At 35.4% G+C, this 16,971-nt stretch overlaps 1 protein-coding gene across 3 annotated transcripts in view; it reads left to right on the top strand.

Annotated features, from left to right (window-relative positions):
* The first annotated feature begins 6,255 nt into the window (after positions 1–6,255).
* Positions 6,256–16,971, top strand: part of LOC137635408 (serine-rich adhesin for platelets-like) — a 35,060-nt gene continuing 24,344 nt past the window's right edge. For 2 of the 3 annotated variants that reach the window (XM_068367885.1, XM_068367883.1), the window contains exons 1-3: positions 6,256–6,326; positions 10,552–10,707; positions 14,493–14,590. In XM_068367885.1, coding sequence (XP_068223986.1) covers positions 6,324–6,326; positions 10,552–10,707; positions 14,493–14,590 — 257 coding nt within the window. In that variant the 5' untranslated portion in view covers positions 6,256–6,323. Of the gene's footprint in view, positions 6,327–6,521; positions 6,547–10,551; positions 10,708–14,492; positions 14,591–16,971 lie in introns of those variants that run through there. The other variant, XM_068367884.1, reaches the window with a different exon arrangement.

Genomic DNA, 16,971 nt, shown 5'->3' with positions numbered 1-16,971 from the left:
GGAACTGTCTTTAATGTGCTATAAGTTACAGAGCCCTTTCTAAGGATCCTTTCCGAGTGGGGATACATTAACGTGGTGGGAGGGTTAGTGTATCGCCATGATCAGCAAGGATGTACTAGTCAGGGCCACCCATACTAGGTTGGTTTGCTATGAGCGATCAGACAAAAGTCGTCCAGTCACCAATCCGCACTGGACAGCGTGGTGATGAAAACTGGCCAAACCCCAGACATTATTAGAGATGTCTGAGGCCTTTGTCCTGCAGTGGACTAGAAACGGCTGCATTGTTGTTGTTGTTGTTGTTGATGTAGGTTAGAGGAACTACGAACCAATCATATTTAATAACTGTTTTATTTGTTCATAATTTTTCCTTTTCATTGTAAAGTCATGACTAGGATTTGATTAATATATTAATTAAATTATTAATATCCCCCATACCTTCATTTATTAATTTCTATATAATTCTCGCTTCACCCTCTAAAGAGAATGGAATCTTAAGAACTTTTTCATTTAACAAATGTGAACAACGAAATCCCCTCCCTCTCTCTCTCTCTCTCTCTCTCTCTCTCTCTCTCTCTCTCTCTCTCTCTATGACCTGGTTGTTAATTAACCGAGGTGTCGCGTTAATTGGACTTTTAGCTTAAGACGGGGTAAAGGAATAGCTTCTTTAAAACTCTCTCTCTCTCTCTCTCTCTCTCTCTCTCTCTCTCTCTCTCTCTCTTCTGATTAAACATTTTGTAAACACTCCGTCCTGTATTGCTTTTACGTTTTTTTTTTCTTTTTTTTTTCTTTTTTTTGTCAATATGGTATCCCTTAAGAAGGGGGTCACCCCCCCCCTTGCAAGTATTTTGGAATAAGGTTAAAGACCCCACAACCTTTCACCGTGGCTTCGACACACCACAGGCACCTAGCTACCAGGTACATTGGCTATGCTGAGATCTACAGTAGCAGGATCAAAGTCGGTTTTGTGCTATTTAACTACAAGGAATAAACTGGAAAGTTGACTAGAAGATTTTAGCTTTGCCCATTTGCATATAGTATCAGTTACACACACATACATATATATATATATATATATATATATATCAGTCTACTGCAGGACAAAGGACTCAGATATACCAATTCATGTATGGGGCTTGATCAGTTTTCATCACCACGCTTGCCAGTGCGGATTATTGATGGTGGGAGATATCTTCTGATCGCTCATAGCAAACCAACCTAGTATGGGTAGCCTTGACTAGTATAGCTTTGCTGATCATGGCGATACGCAAACCCTTTCTCCACGTTAAGGTATCCTCACTCAGTAAGGGATGTATGTATATATATATATATATATATATATATATGTATATATATGTATATATATATATATATATATGTATATATGTGTGTATATATATATATATATATATATATATTATCAGTCACAAAACTGCACGTGACAAATATTGAAGTGTAAAATCCATAGGAAACAGTAAAGGAAAAGATCATGTACCAAGCGCTTTCGTGTATTACGTACACTTCTTCGGGGTACAAAGGACAAAAGATTAATCGTGCTTGCGATTTGAATGCAGAAGTATGACTTTGTACCCTGAAGAAGTGTACGTAATACACGAAAGCGCTCGGTGCCTGGTCTTTTCCTTTCCTGTTTCCTGTGGATTTTACACTTATATATATATATATATATATATATATATATTTATATATATATATATATATATATTTATATATATATATATATATGTGTGTGTGTGTGCGTGTGTGTGTATGTGTGTATGTATAAAATCCCATTTACATACATGCTCAGGGACGCAAAATGTGAAACTATACTCCTCTGAAATGTTTTCAATGGCCAATACCTAAAGTATAAGCACTAACGAAGCATGTAGCGCTGGCGAATTGAAAGGAAAATTATACATTGAACACGATTGATAATTATGGGCGGCTAACATCAAAAAGACTGATCCATTGATCCTATCTGATCCAGCTTTATCAAAAAGAACTGCGAGGAGAGAGAGAGAGAGAGAGAGAGAGAGAGAGAGAGAGAGAGACTATGATCCCTGCTTTGATTAAATTAGTCTCTTAATTGGATTTTAGCGATAGAAGCCTAATTTTCTGCTTATATGCGTGCCATTGAAAATGCCTTTTAGACATTTTGTTGACTTATTAAGCTCGTGTTTTTAACACTGGTATTTATTCACTCCGGCAAAATGGAATATAAGTTTCAATTACGCAATTTATAAAGTCTTTATTTAGTATTTTTGTCTATTGAAATGCATAAATGGAAACTGCAATCATTTTGATTAAATTTCATTCGGATATTATTAATATTATTATTATTATTATTATTATTTGCTAAGTTACAACCCTATTTGGAAAGCAAGATACTACAGGCCCAAGGACTCCAACAGGGAAAATAGCCCAGAGAGGAAATAAGGAAAAACGAGAAGAGCAGTTTAAGAACAATAATAACGTTAAAATAAATCATTCATATATAAACCATAAAAGCTTTAAAATAACAAGAGGAAGAGAAACAAGATAGAATAGTGCCCAAGTGTACCCTCAAGCAAGAGATACTTCTTCTATCCTATCGTTATACCTACGTTAAGGGGTCGGTTGCCTGATGCACCCTCCACCAAACCTCTCCTCTCCATATCATCCTTCACCTTATCTCGCCATCTAATTCTTAGCTTCCCTCTCGATCTTCCCTACTAACAGGTTCCTTCCAAGCCATCCTTACTCCCTCCCCACAATCCATCCTGTACACCATCTCATTGAAGTATAAACCGGAAAGATGAAACGAGTAAGGGTATAAGGCTAGTCGTGTTTGCGATTTAAATGCAGAAGTATGACTTAAAAGCATGATTATAGACTGGTATGAAGTTCGAGAGTGAATAACAGGAATGTCTCAAAATAGTAAACTAAGAAAGCGATCATCTTCAGTACTGGTTGTTTAAAGGAGGTCTTTGTGGAAGAAAAATGTGGGACGGGAAGTTGAATTATGTATGATAATGTATGATACGCCTTCGCACCTGCTAGGAAAACAAAGAGCGATTCCTGCAATATTGGAAAAGTAGATTTTCAAAACAGGCATCTGATCAACGAAGGTAAAAGCATTATTATTATTGTTATTAGTAGTAGTAGTAGTAGTAGTAGTAGTAATAGTAGTCGTCTCTTAAGCTACAACACTAGTTGAAAAGGCAGGTTGCTATAAGCCCGAGGGCTCCACAGGGAAAATAGCCCAGTGAAGAAAGGAAATAAGGAAACTACAAGAGAAGTAATTAACAATTAAAATAAAATATTCTAAGAACGAGTAACAACTTTAATATAAATCTTCCATATATAGCCTATAAAAACTTTAAAAAACGAGAGGAATAAGGTCGAAAAGCGTGCCCTAGTGTACCTTCAAGCAAGAGAACTTAACCCCAAGACAGTGAACGACCATGGTACAGAGGTTATGGCACTATCCAAGACTAGAAGATTAAAGGTATTGAACTATTGAGGAAAACGTTTTATGTATCAAAGTGCTAAAACCTCAAATCAATCAATCAATCAATTTGGAAATTAGGAGTTATTGCCTGGTCCCCTACCCTCAAGCTACTAGCGCTGCTGTAAGTTAGACATGCTGATGACCCATATAGACTTCGAAATTAGTGTGAATTATGCTATAGGAGGAAGAACTTTTCGTTATGCTGCACCGAGACTCTTCAACGACCTTCCACTTGATGTCAAGAATAGTAAAAATGTGTCAGCTTTCAAGAAAAACCTGAAGACATCTCTTTGGAAAGTGTTGTAATAGTGATCAGAAAACTATTAAACCTGAATGCAAATGCTACCGAATAACTGAAAAGATACAGAGCAAAATATAAACTGGAAATAAATTATTTTCACATACCAAGGCCCGCCTGAACAGACTCATAGTGTCTGATGGAGGGCGAGAAATAAACCCCTAAAAGTAAAAGTAAAAAGTAAGTAAAGGACGTAGGCTTTTTGAGAAGCAAATATACGATGCGTTATTTGAGTAGGGAAGTTGAGATATATAAAGAAATAGGTATGAAGTTCGCATGATTTGAAAACTTACCTCCTCTTGTTTTGAAATGTTTTGAGGATGTGGGGAAAGTTTCTCGAATCCAATAGCCTGGAAAAACTGTGTACGAATCAATTGTTCTGGAAACAACGAGTAAAGGAGAATCGAGTGAATGGTATGTGGGAGGGAAAGCATTTTTTGCAGAGAGAGAGAGAGAGGAGAGAGAGAGAGAGGAGAGAGAGAGAGAGTGAGAGAGAGAGAGTTCCAATATTCAAGAAGCCAAATCGGTGTTTGATGCTATTTCACAACGCCGTAGTCGAGAGCTGGCTGAGTGGAGCTGCGAGACTTTTTGTGGTGTGGTACAAATCTCTCTCTCTCTCTCTCTCTCTCTCTCTCTCTCTCTCTCTCTCGCTCTCTCTCTCTCGCTCTCTCTCTCTCTCTTCAATACAATAGTTCCCTTGAACATTTCTGTTTATGGTGTATCCATTATTTACTCTTCTGTGTTTTATTAACTTCAAACCAACAAGCGGTTTACAAGTCCTATAATTTTGTGCTTGGATTGGTCTAAATTCAAAAACTTTAGAATAATATTTTTTTTATTAGTATTTTCCTGCAAAATCCCGATAAGTAGCTTTACATTATGAAAGGAGCATTCTCTTCACCCGAGTAAACTATCCTTGTGTACATTTCTGTTTTTATTTATAAGAGCTCCTTTAACTTGGGAGGTCTTAAATTCATAGGTGACATTCCAGAACTATCCCTCTATGGCACAAAATATCCATTTACTTATCCCCATATGTAAAAAGGAAGCCTGCTTAAGATGCCCCACAGTTCTTTTTCTTCTTTGTCTACATCTTTTCCCACTTCTATGTGGGGTCGATGTTTCTGACCAGCTTTCTCCATCTACCTCTGTCCCACACTTCATCACCGGTTAATCCCTTTGATCGAAGGTCATCCTTGATACAGTCTGCCCACCTTATTACTACTACTACTACTAGCTAAGTTACAACCCTGGCTGGAAAAGCAGGATGTTATAAGCCCAAGCACTCCAACAATAAAAAAATAGCCCAGTGAGGAAATGAAATAAATAAGCTACTAGAGATTTAATGAACAATTAGAATAACATTTTAAGAGCGAAAAATTGATTCACTCAACCAAAAAGATCTTTATTTCTGTAGTTCACCAAACACCGAACGCCATCATTGGCAATTTTAGAATGATTATTTAACAGGTAGTTTAAACCACCTCAGTCAGTTAGTTCGCAGAACCCTTGTCAAGCCTGAAGATTTCTTTAGTGTGTTCTGCCCGCTCCCTTGCAGTTTAGTTCTTGACCCCTTAACGTAATGGTTAGCTATTTTTGTATAGGTTTTCTTAATTCTTGGATAATTATATTCAATGTTGTTTTATGCATATTAAACCCGATTTATCGTTTCTCCGAGAAATTTCAATTTTCATTTCATTGTGATTTCTGCAAGTGTTTATACATTCAATTTGTATTTGCATATATTGTAATATTTTAACGTGTTTTAATTGTTTGTGTATATTTTGTAGCTTTGAAAATAGGAGGGTATGTAGAAACATAGACGAATTTTAATGTTTGAAATACAATACTGTTGTGCCATCTTTCTTATATATATGTCCACGCTTTGCTAAAATGGAAACAGTCTGTGATTATGCACATATATGTATGTACGTTTAACAACATCCAGGAAATATTAATTGTATTTGATGAACAATATTAACAACATCCATGAAATATTAATTGTATTTGATGATTAATATTTCCAAGACTGGAAAACATCATATATTACTAGTATTTATGGTCCTTAAATATGAAAGTGTCTTCTATAAACTAGAAATTGAATAAATTCTTATTCAAAAACTAAGAAATAATAATGGAACTCAAATACTGAATATACGAAATTTGTGAAGGAAATTTAATTGGATGAACTAAAGTCTGCCTAAAAATGTAGCTTATTAAAACTCAAGAAATAAATTAACCATAAATTTAAAGCTAAACCTACGAAAATATTGAAAAATAAAGGAAAAATATAATAGCAGATTTGAAAAAAAAAAACGAAAATATACATTTTCACTTAGAAACCGGACTACACAATCGCTAGTTGTCCACCAGACAAATTGTTACCTGGTTCCGTCTCGACTTTAAATAAACAAACCTTTTGAAATGAGAAGAAAATTCTGGCCCCTGGGCTGTTAGCGAGACAGACAAACAGTATTGAAAAGTCCTGCTTAGCGAGAGGTTGGTCTTCGATAAAGCTGTGATTTCGTCTAGCATAAAATGGTGAGTTTAGTGAACGGAATTTTTGTTCGAAGGTATAGAAAATGGTGAGTTTAGTGAACGGAATTTTTGTTCGAAGGTATAGAAAATGGTGAGTTTAGTGAACGGAATTTTTGTTCGAAGGTATAGAAAATGGTGAGTTTAGTGAACTGAATTTTTGTTCGAAGGTATAGAAAATAGTGAGTTTAGTGAACGGAATTTTTGTTCGAAGGTATAGAAAATGGTGAGTTTAGTGAACGGAATTTTTGTTCGAAGGTATAGAACGATGTAAACAAGCAAAACAAATACAGTGAGCACGCGGTGCATATATGACTACTCTAAGCTGACAATTGAATTACGAAGTGCATGCAGTGCTGCATCTGGAAGGAGAATGTTAGTTTTCTTGCCAAAACTGCGTTTTTATATCCCTAAGGAATCATTATAAGCCGCAATGAAGTAAATTAACTCTTAGGAAAACGAGGTTCATATACATAGCTAGAATGCATCCAGGGAGTATAAATGTAGGCTAGTTATTCGCCCACTAAGAACCGGGATGAGAGGTGTGTGTGTGGGGGGGGAGGGGGGGGGGCGGTTGTAATGTTGTGTATAGTGTATGAATATTTGGAGAAATACCTGCTTTGGAAAAGCTTGCTTCCTCGTGTCTTTGCCTGAATTAAACAAGGTATATTCTTTAAAAAATGTAATTTCCTTGAATGCAAGCATATTTCATTTTTGGCAAACCACTTTTTTTCTGCAAACCATTCCTATCTTTATATTACGGAAAACTTTAATTATTTGTTGTAATTTTGTGGCGTTGTTTTGAACATTATGTAAACGATGTAATTCAAAGTACATTTTCTTCTAGGTGTTAAGCGTTCTCCAGAGTGATTGTATGTTATGTAGCTGCTTAGAAGAACACGTGGTTTCCTTGCCTAAATGAGCTACCAAGTTATTTGCTGTTACTTTTAACCACGAGTTAATATAAAGCAAAGACCGAAACGGAAAATTATTTTTTGCCACGGAGTATGACATAACTCATTCCAATTTCGAAATTAAATTATCATCCTCCTTACGTCGTATCTCGCATTATTTGATTAAAAAGGCCTTTGCCAATATATTCTCTTAGTCTTTGTCATTGTTTACTTACGCTGATGCTCGTTTTCCTGGTCCTGTTTGAAGATTTTAAGGATTAAAGGCCGCTCACGAATGGCAGAGGCAAGGGACAGTGACATTGCCCTATCAAGTAGGACAACGCCCTAGAGACAGACCATATATACATATGATCAGCGTCCAAGCTCCCTCTCCACCCAAGCTAGGACCTGCTAAGCAGGACAATGCCCTAGAAACTAACCATATATGCATACGATCAGCGCCCAAGCCCCCTCTTCACCCAAGCTAGGACTAAGGAGGGCCAGGCAATAGCTGCCGAAAAGCCCGACGGCCTGTAGGACCTAAGATATATGTTTATCGTATACCTCCTTATAAGTATTTACAAACATCAATTTGTCCGCGTATAGCTAAAATCCACGTTATCATAGCATTTCAATTACTGTCTTCAACTTTTTGAAAGCCTTTTGATTATCATTCTCATGGCAAGTGGGAACTTGCTATAATACAATCTTGTACCGCTTGTTTGAAAGCTCCAGAACCTTTCACGAGCTGTCTTAGCACAAGAGCCCGCGGGTGCAGCTCGTTCTAATGCCTGCCTGCTTCTATAACCCATGCCCAAGGTGCATCTTGGCTCCTATTACTTGAAACCATCCGGAAGTACTCTTATCTTTTACGGTTTTATTTCTCGCCCTCCATCAGACACTAAAGGTCTGTTCAGGCGGGCCTTGGTGTGTGAAATAATTTTATAGTTGCTTATCATGTAGCGATTGAATATTATGGACTTCCAGTTCTGATAACTTGAGTCAGTGGAAAATATCTCGGAATCTATTCTAGTTTAATAGGCAGCCATTTTAATGTAATTAGTAAAGGAGTGATCCTTTACTGAGGTGAAACTTTTTTTTTTTTCAATCTAGCTCCTCTGATTGTTTCGTAACACAAGTTGTACTATGGGTAAGTGGTAAGACAGAACTGATGTAATCAAAAATTAATTTCGCGTGTAAGTAATGAGTGGCCAAATGGCTCGTATGAAAGGGGCCAGTATATATAATTCTTATTGCTTAAAATAAAATTCTCTTTACGACCTAAAGTTTGTTCTCCGTGAACCGAGTGTGAGACAATTGTACATTTTCCGCACGGGTGAATTATAACAACGCATTACGGATAAAAGAGCGGAAGAATTTAATTGTATATCTCGATAAACCTTTATTCTTGTTGTTTCCCAAAGGAAACCAGCCGTTGGAGGAAAAATACAAGTTTTACGGAAAATATTTTATGGCAAGGATACGGCGTAACGCGTCTACAAAGCCGGAAGGATACGATCATATGGGACAGTGCATTACCTAATGGCGTCGATAAGGTTCAATTTTCCATTGGCAGGTCGAGTAGAAATAACCCTTGTTGCCGAAATAAAAACGGGAGATGGGAGGAAACCTTGAGGGCGGTAAATAGCTTTTAAGGCTGTTGGTCATGGTACTCCTCCGTATGGGGGGGGGGTATTACTTGTTGTTGTTGTTGTTGTTGTTGGGGTAAAATTAGCAGTTATGGAAAGATGAATAATTATTTGTAATCAGAAAGCGAAAGTTGCAGTATTTATAATCGATATGTTCGACACATATTTTCATGGTTCCTTGATATTATTGATTGTTTAATATTTGCTTCAAAGACTCTCTCTCTCTCTCTCTCTCCTCTCTCTCTCTCTCTCTCTCTCTCTCTCTCTCTCTCTCTCTCTCTCTCTCTCTCTCTCTCCAGATAGGAATTCAAAGTTTACATTTAATATTTGAACTATATTAAACAGGGTATTTATATTTTCAAATGTATTCATAATGCCTCAAATTGACATGCACTGTTAGAAAAAAAATAATTTTAACTGAAATTTCCCCGTAATAATATACAGGCGACCGTAATTTTACTTTCATCTTTTACGGTTGGTGACCGTAATGTCACTCTTTTACGTTAATATATATGTTTTAAAACGGTAAAAATCCTGGAATAAATGTTACCACACATTTGACTTTTTATTTTTTTTAATGTAAATTTTACCAGTGTGTCCTCATGATCTCGTCTTAATCCTTTTATATACACGAAATTTACGTGGCCTTTTCAATGTTGTACTAACTGATCTGAGGCCAACCACTGGTCAGCCAATAAAATGTTGAATAAAGAAATGAAAATATATAATATGGAAAATGCTATTAAGAAATATAATGGACTGTTTACAACCAAAAGTATTTTAGACATATGATTTTTTTTATTCGTGGGAAATACCATCGTAGATAGTTTTAAATATACTAAGAAAAAACATCCTATCTTATCGGAAATACTCTGATGTGAAATATATTTAAATTTCTTTCTGTTCTTAAGATACATAGTCATTAGTTATTCAATGGTAAAACCCTTATTTATCAGTTATTTAATGCCAAACCCCTTTATTAGTAATTAATGCCAAAACCTTTATTTATTAGTTATTTAATGGCAAAAGGTTTATTTATTAGTTATTTAATGCCAAAACCTTTTTATTAGTTATTTAATGCCAAAACCTTTTTATTATTTATTTAATGCCAAAACCTTTATTTATTAGTTATTTAATGCCAAAGCCTTTATATATTAGTTATTTAATGCCAAAGCCTTTATATATTAGTTATTTAATGCCAAAGCCTTTATATATTAGTTATTTAATGCCAAAGCCTTTATATATTAGTTATTTAATGCCAAAGCCTTTATATATTAGTTATTTAATGCCAAAGCCTTTATATATTAGTTATTTAATGCCAAAGCCTTTATATATTAGTTATTTAATGCCAAAGCCTTTATATATTAGTTATTTAATGCCAAAGCCTTTATATATTAGTTATTTAATGCCAAAACCTTTATCCATTAGTTATTTAATGCCCAAACCTTTATCCATTAGTTATTTAATGCCAAAACCTTTACTTAGTTATTTAATGCCAAAACCATTATTTATTAGTTATTAATGTCAAAACATTTATTAGTTATTTAATGTCAAAACCTTTATTTATTAGTTATGAAATGTCAAACCTTCTTATTAATTATTTGATGGCAAACCCTTTATTTATTAGTTATTCAATGCCAAAACCTTTATTTATTTGTTATATTAATGTTTCATTTTTCTTCTTTCCAGCTCCTCCATACCACTCCAGACACAAAGTCCAGGCTACCACATGGAACTACGCGTCGACCAATGAGGACGAAGATACCCGTACCACGGACCAATCGCAACACTTTGTGGACCTCAGCTTCGCCCCCGCCTTATAAACCCCCTCCCGAAGGGTATAAGGTCAGTATAAGGAGGTTGGGTCAGTAATTATGTATGTTAAGGGTTAGGTCATTTAACCTGTGTATGACTGTTAGCTCATTCCAAGAAGAACAGAAGAATTTTACTTTGAATTGAAAAGACTATTGGAAAATACTGATCATGGTTACTAGGGATGTCATAAACTGTGGCTATGTAAATATACAATCTGTAGGTAATAAAAACTATTCAAATTCGAGAATTGATAAACTAGAAATATTTAGATATGCTAGCATTATCTGAAACATGGTTAAATAACTTGGACAAGGCAAAGATCACTGAAATGACGCCCCCCACACATGCCTTCTTTCACATACCGAGGGAAGGTAGGTCTGGTGGGGGTGTCGGACTCTTTATTCATAAAAGTTACTCAAATCTCAAAACGTTGAAAAGAATGAGTGTTTAAATACTCTGAACGAACAAGATAAAACGACAGTGGAGGTCCTGTAGAGAGTGGGGGTTCCCCAGCTGACCGGAAAAGCAGCCATCAAAGTTAAGTAAAGTAAGTAGTCTACATTGCAATAGGAAATGTATTAGTGACAGGTCGGTCTTTACTTTTTAGATGGAATAATAACTGTAATTATTAATAAGATATATACTGATTACAGGTTAGTAAGTCTATATTGCAATAGGAAATATACTAGTGACAGGTCGGTCTTTACTTTTTAGAAGGAATAATGTCTAATTAATATTAAGATCATACTGATTACATGTTAGTACTGATTTTGAGGAAATTAAATATCTGTTATTAGTTTACCATATCATAACCGACAGATTAAGGGACTCAATTAAATACATCTGCCTATCAGTGAAATTAATTTTTGATAAATCGCGTACCGACGTCAGTTCACAGAACTAGATTAAATCAGTCAATCTCAGAAAGTTGGATTAGAGTTGTTATCTATTCTATGAAGCTGCGCTGCGATATGAAACGAATGAACTTTTTACTTTGACTGCTGGGGAACCCCACTCTCTACAGGACCTCCACTGTCGTTTTACCTTGTTCGTTCATAGTAATTTAACGTTTCATATCACGTATTGTTTATTTACTTTTAAATCGTCACTGTTATATGACTGATAAAATAAAAAAAAAGTCTTCAGTTTCCTCTTGAAAGTCTTGATGTTTTCAATCATTCGGATGTCTCACGGGAGCTTATTATATAGTTTCGGGGCCGCATATTTACTTGTTTACTTGTTTTGGGTTTAAATCCAACCCTCCACTGAAGTCGAGTGAACTACTTCTCGGGCGGGTCCATATTAATCATCTAACGAAACATTTTCATTATAACTTATACAATTCTTTAATTGTAGCATCTTCCAAATCATATGATCTTGTGAAAAGTAATGTCTTTAGTTTCTTCTTAAATTCAATTGCTCCCTTTAGGTCCTTCATTTCAGTTGGCAGTTTATCATAATGTCTAGGACTCTAGGCGCACAGTAGCTAAAAGCCCTTTCACCAAATTTACTATTTGTTCTTGGTTCAGATAGCCTATGTCTGTCACTCATGTGTCTTATGTTAACATTTGTTTCTAGTTCTAGTTTATTCAGGAATTCTTTTAGATATTTTGGTTCATTTTGGTTCAGTATCTTAAACGTTAGTAAGAGTAGCTTGTATTCAATTCTCTGGAGCCTACAGTAGTCATATATCTAGGTTCCAATAGTTTGAAACAATCTGTAACTATTATGTGTCAATATATTTTTTTTTATAAAAAGATAAGCAGCGTGATCCAAATAAGTTTAATGCAGATGAACCTTGATAGAAATTAGTTGATGAACGTTCCGTAAGTAGCGCTCTTGGTCAAAGAGCTTAATTTCCTTAACACGGCAGTTGCCCGGGTGAGTGCAAGTTACCCCAAGATCTCATTATCGCCCGGCCCATCTCTCTCTCTCTCTCTCTCTCTCTCTCTCTCTCTCTCTCTCTCTCCTCTCTCTCCTCTCTCTCTCTCTCTCTCTCCTTTTTCTTTTATTTCTCCTTTCTTTTTCTTTAATTTCTCCTTTCTCTCTTTCTCCTTTCTCTCTCCTTTCTTTCCTACTTTTTTTTCTCTCGCCTTTTTCTTTTTCTTTCTTTCCTTCTCCCTTATCTCTCTCTCTCTCTCTCTCTCTCTCTCTCTCTCTCTCTCTCTCTCTCTCTCTCTCTCTCTCTCTCTCTCTCTCTCTCTCTCTTTTAATTTGGTCTTCGTACCCTGTCCTCCAGTAAAATGGAGAGAAAATTCGCAGTCTCTTAAAAACGGTCCTTCTCGTTAGTTTGGGTGTGAACATCTAGGGTGATATGATAATGGAATCACGAAGATGGTCAACATTATTAGCTATTTATTATCAAAATCCCTAATAATATTTTTTTTAAAAAATTACTAGGTTGACCTTATATTCTATTTCTTAGCAATTATGAAGTTGAAGAATATAATTTTTACGTAATTCAAAGCATATGTATCTTAAGACAATCTTAAATGCAAGGTCCCTTTAAAGTAATTTTAAGCAATGCCGTTTAAAGTACTTTTAAGCAATGCCGTTTAAAGTACTTTTAAGCAATGCCGTTTAAAGTAATTTTAAGCAATGCCCTTTAAAGTAAATTTAAGCAATGCCCTTTAAAGTAAATTTAGGCAATGCCCTTTAAATTAATTTTAACCAATTCCCCTTAAAATTAATTCAAGCAATGCCCCATAAAGTAATTTTAAGCAATGCCCTTTATAAGAAATTTTAAGCAATGCCCTTTATAAGTAATTTTAGGCAATGTCCTTTAAAGTAATTTTAAGCAATACCCTTTAATGTAATTTTAAGCAATACCCTTTAATGTAATTTTAAGCAAATTCCTTTAATGTAATTTTAAGCAAATTCCTTTAAAGTAATTTTAAGCAAATTCCTTTAAAGGAATTTTAAGCGATGCCCTTTAAGATAATCTTAAGCTATGTCCTTTCATTTTAACTGGATACATTTTTATTGAAAAATATAACTTGGTCCAAAACAAATTTGTTCACCATACTAACTAACTATACGTTATTTATAAATGGATATTCTTTCGGCAAAGATGGAAGGTAGCCATATATAAATAACTCCAGGTTCGTATTATTTAGGGAAAAATACAAATTATTTACTATTTTGTCATATTTCGTCTAATCTGGAATTTGATAATCTTAAACATTCTCAATCAGTTACTTGAAAATTCAAACATGATTTGCCGTGTCAGAATATTAAATAAAAGTAGTACTTTATATATATATATATATATATATATATATATATATATATATATATATATATATATATATATATATAAATTCATCCGATTTAACCATTTTATTATATATTTACCTTTGGGAAGAGTTTGCCCATCTATTATTTTTATGAAGAACCAAATTTTTACGAAGACACTTATTATTATTATTATTATTATTATTAATATTATTATTATTAATATTATTATTATTACTAGCCAAGCTACAATCCTATTTGGAAAAGCAAGATGCTATAAGCCCAAGGGCTCCAACAGGGAAAATAGCCCAGTGAGAAAAGGAAATAAGGAAATAAATAAATGATGAGAACAAATTAACAATAAATCATTCTAAAAACAGTAACAACGTCAAAACAGATATGTCATATATAAACTATAAAAAGACTTCTGTCAGCCTGTTCAACATAAAAACTTTATGGGATACAGTTTGTTTTCCGTAATCCAAAACATTAATGTCTCCCTTTTTTAACTTTTTTTTTTTTTTTTTTTTTTTTTTTTTTTTTTTTTTTTTTTTTTTTTTTTTTTTTTTTTTTTTTGTCAGATGCCGAATGGCCACCTGCCCGGACTCGACTTGGACGAAACGGGCGTTTACGTCAACAGCCGACGACAGAACCTCCTCGACTCGAACATGAATAAAACGTAAGTACTGAAGCTGTATACATCTTCATTTTGGCGGGGGTTTATAGTGTTGACAGTGCTGCGCCTCATGTCGCACTCTATAGGAACATATACCAAAGCAACTATTATTATTATTATTATTATTATTATTATTATTATTATTATTATTATTATTATTATTATTATTATTATTACTTGCTAAGCTACCACCCTAGGTGGAAAAGCAGGATGCTATAAGCCCAGGGGCTCCAACAGGGAAAATAGCTGTGAGGAAAGGGAACAAGGAAAAATAAAATATTTTAAGAAGAGCAACAATATTAAAATAAGTATCACTTTCTAAACTATAAAAACTTTAACAAAACAAGAGGAAGAGAAATAGGATAGAACAGTGTGCCCGAGTGTACCCTCAAGCAAGAGAACTTAAACCCAAGATAGTGGAAGACCATGATACCGAGGCTATGGCACTACCCAAGATTAGAGAACAATGGTTTGATTTTGGAGTGTCCTAGAAGAGCTGCTTGTACCTTATTCTATCTTGTTTCACTTCCTCTTGTTATTTTGGAGTTTTTATAGTTTATAATATGAAAGGTTGTTTTAATGTTATTGTTCCTAAACTTCTCTTATAGTTTATTTCCTTATTTCCTTTCCTCACTGAGCTATTTTCTCTGTTGGAGCCCTTGGGCTTATAGCATCCTGCTTTTCCAACTAGGTTTGTAGCTCGGCAAATAATAATAATAATAATAATAATAATAATAATAATAATAATAATAATAATAATAATAATAATAATAATAATAATAATACTCTTTAACCACAGTATTTTCAAGAAAGCACCTTGCTCTTAAATTCCCAAATTTATTTGAAATTGTGGAACCATTTTTTTAATTTTTAGATTTTATTGCAAAACAAGTGAGCATTTTATTGCTATAAAAATCCTCTAAGATATTCATCTCCAGCGGTAAACGAATGTCAAAAGATTAAATATGTTCTGCTGTTTTCATTTTTCATTCAATTAAAAGTTGGTTTCGAATACAGTATTCAATCAAGAACCCAACTAACTTCTATATGAGAAATTCCCGGAAGGAAGTTCCCGAGCAGTTATTAGCCAACGGTATACCACCCTCCTCCTCCTCCTCCTCCTCCTCCTCCCCCCCCCCCTCCCCTCTTCCTCCTCCTCCTCCCCCTCCTCCTCCTCCTTTCCTCCTCCTCCTCCTTTCCCCCCCTCCTCCTCCTCCTCCTTTCCCCCTCCTTCTCCCCCCTCCTCCTCCTCCTCCTTCTCCCCCCTCCTCCTCCTCCTCCTCCTCCCCCCTCCTCCTCCTCCTCCTCCTCCCCCCTCCTCCTCCTCCTCCTCCTTCTCCCCCCTCCTCCTCCTCCTCCTCCTCCTCCCCCCTCCTCCTCCTCCTTCTTCTCCCCCCCCTCCTCCTCCTTCTTCTCCCCCCCTCCTCCTCCTTCTTCTCCCCCCTCCTCCTTCTTCTCCCCCCTCCTCCCTCCTCCTCCTCCTCCTTGTATTTACTAACTTCTGCCTTTGCTTCTCGACTTATTATTATTTTATTATTTTTCTTAACTTCCTTAAGGATTACTACTGGAGTTGGATATTTGTTAGGGCTTCAATTTTATGGGAGCTGAGACTTGGTGGTATTTAGCTGGGTAGAAATTTCGCAAGGGTGTGTTGTAAGTTGAGAGAGAGAGAGAGAGAGAGAGAGAGAGAGAGAGAGAGAGAGAGAGAGAGAGAGAGAGAGAGAGACTGACTGACTGACTGACTGACTGACTGACTTCAGAGTCGTGGTGATTTCTTGAGTTGAAATACACACCTTATCTGATAACGTCCGATTCTATATGAATCCAAGAGCTGGTAAGGGATCAAGTAATTTTAAAATATTTTAGTCATATAGTACGTAAACCACCACGCGTTTCATTTTAGTAGTTTAAGTAATACAACAAGAAATTGTTCTTATGTGTACTTGATAATAGTTTGTCCCTACAGGAATATAAATCCTTGTCCTAGCGTATCTGGAACTGCTTTAAAATTTATAACGAGGTGTCGGTAGTTTGGGGTTGGTGGAAGCCATGCCCACTTGCCGGCACACTGAATAGCCACTTTAGCCGCTGCTTTATACTGACGTTTCCTAGGTTTAACTATTGTGGCTTTTTTTATATTAGTACCGAATGGAGATGCCTTAAGCAATAATGCGTTTTTGCCCAGATCTCTTAGGAAATAAGTGTGGCACCATAGTTGCCAAGTCATATGACTCCTCTACTGCCAAATTTGATAAAATTTACTGCCAATTCAAACTATTTTACTGGCAATTCAAACTATTTTACTGCCAAATCTGAATGTTTCCTATTCTTGAAAAATTCATCTTCACATTTTTCTAAGTTCTCTTCCAGTAAATGAAAAAAAT

The sequence above is a fragment of the Palaemon carinicauda genome, unplaced genomic scaffold (genome assembly GCF_036898095.1).
Source record: "Palaemon carinicauda isolate YSFRI2023 unplaced genomic scaffold, ASM3689809v2 scaffold1200, whole genome shotgun sequence".
Lineage (NCBI taxonomy): Eukaryota > Metazoa > Arthropoda > Malacostraca > Decapoda > Palaemonidae > Palaemon > Palaemon carinicauda.
The sequence above is the reverse complement of the archived record's forward strand: the minus strand, read 5'-3'. Positions and strand labels throughout refer to the sequence as shown.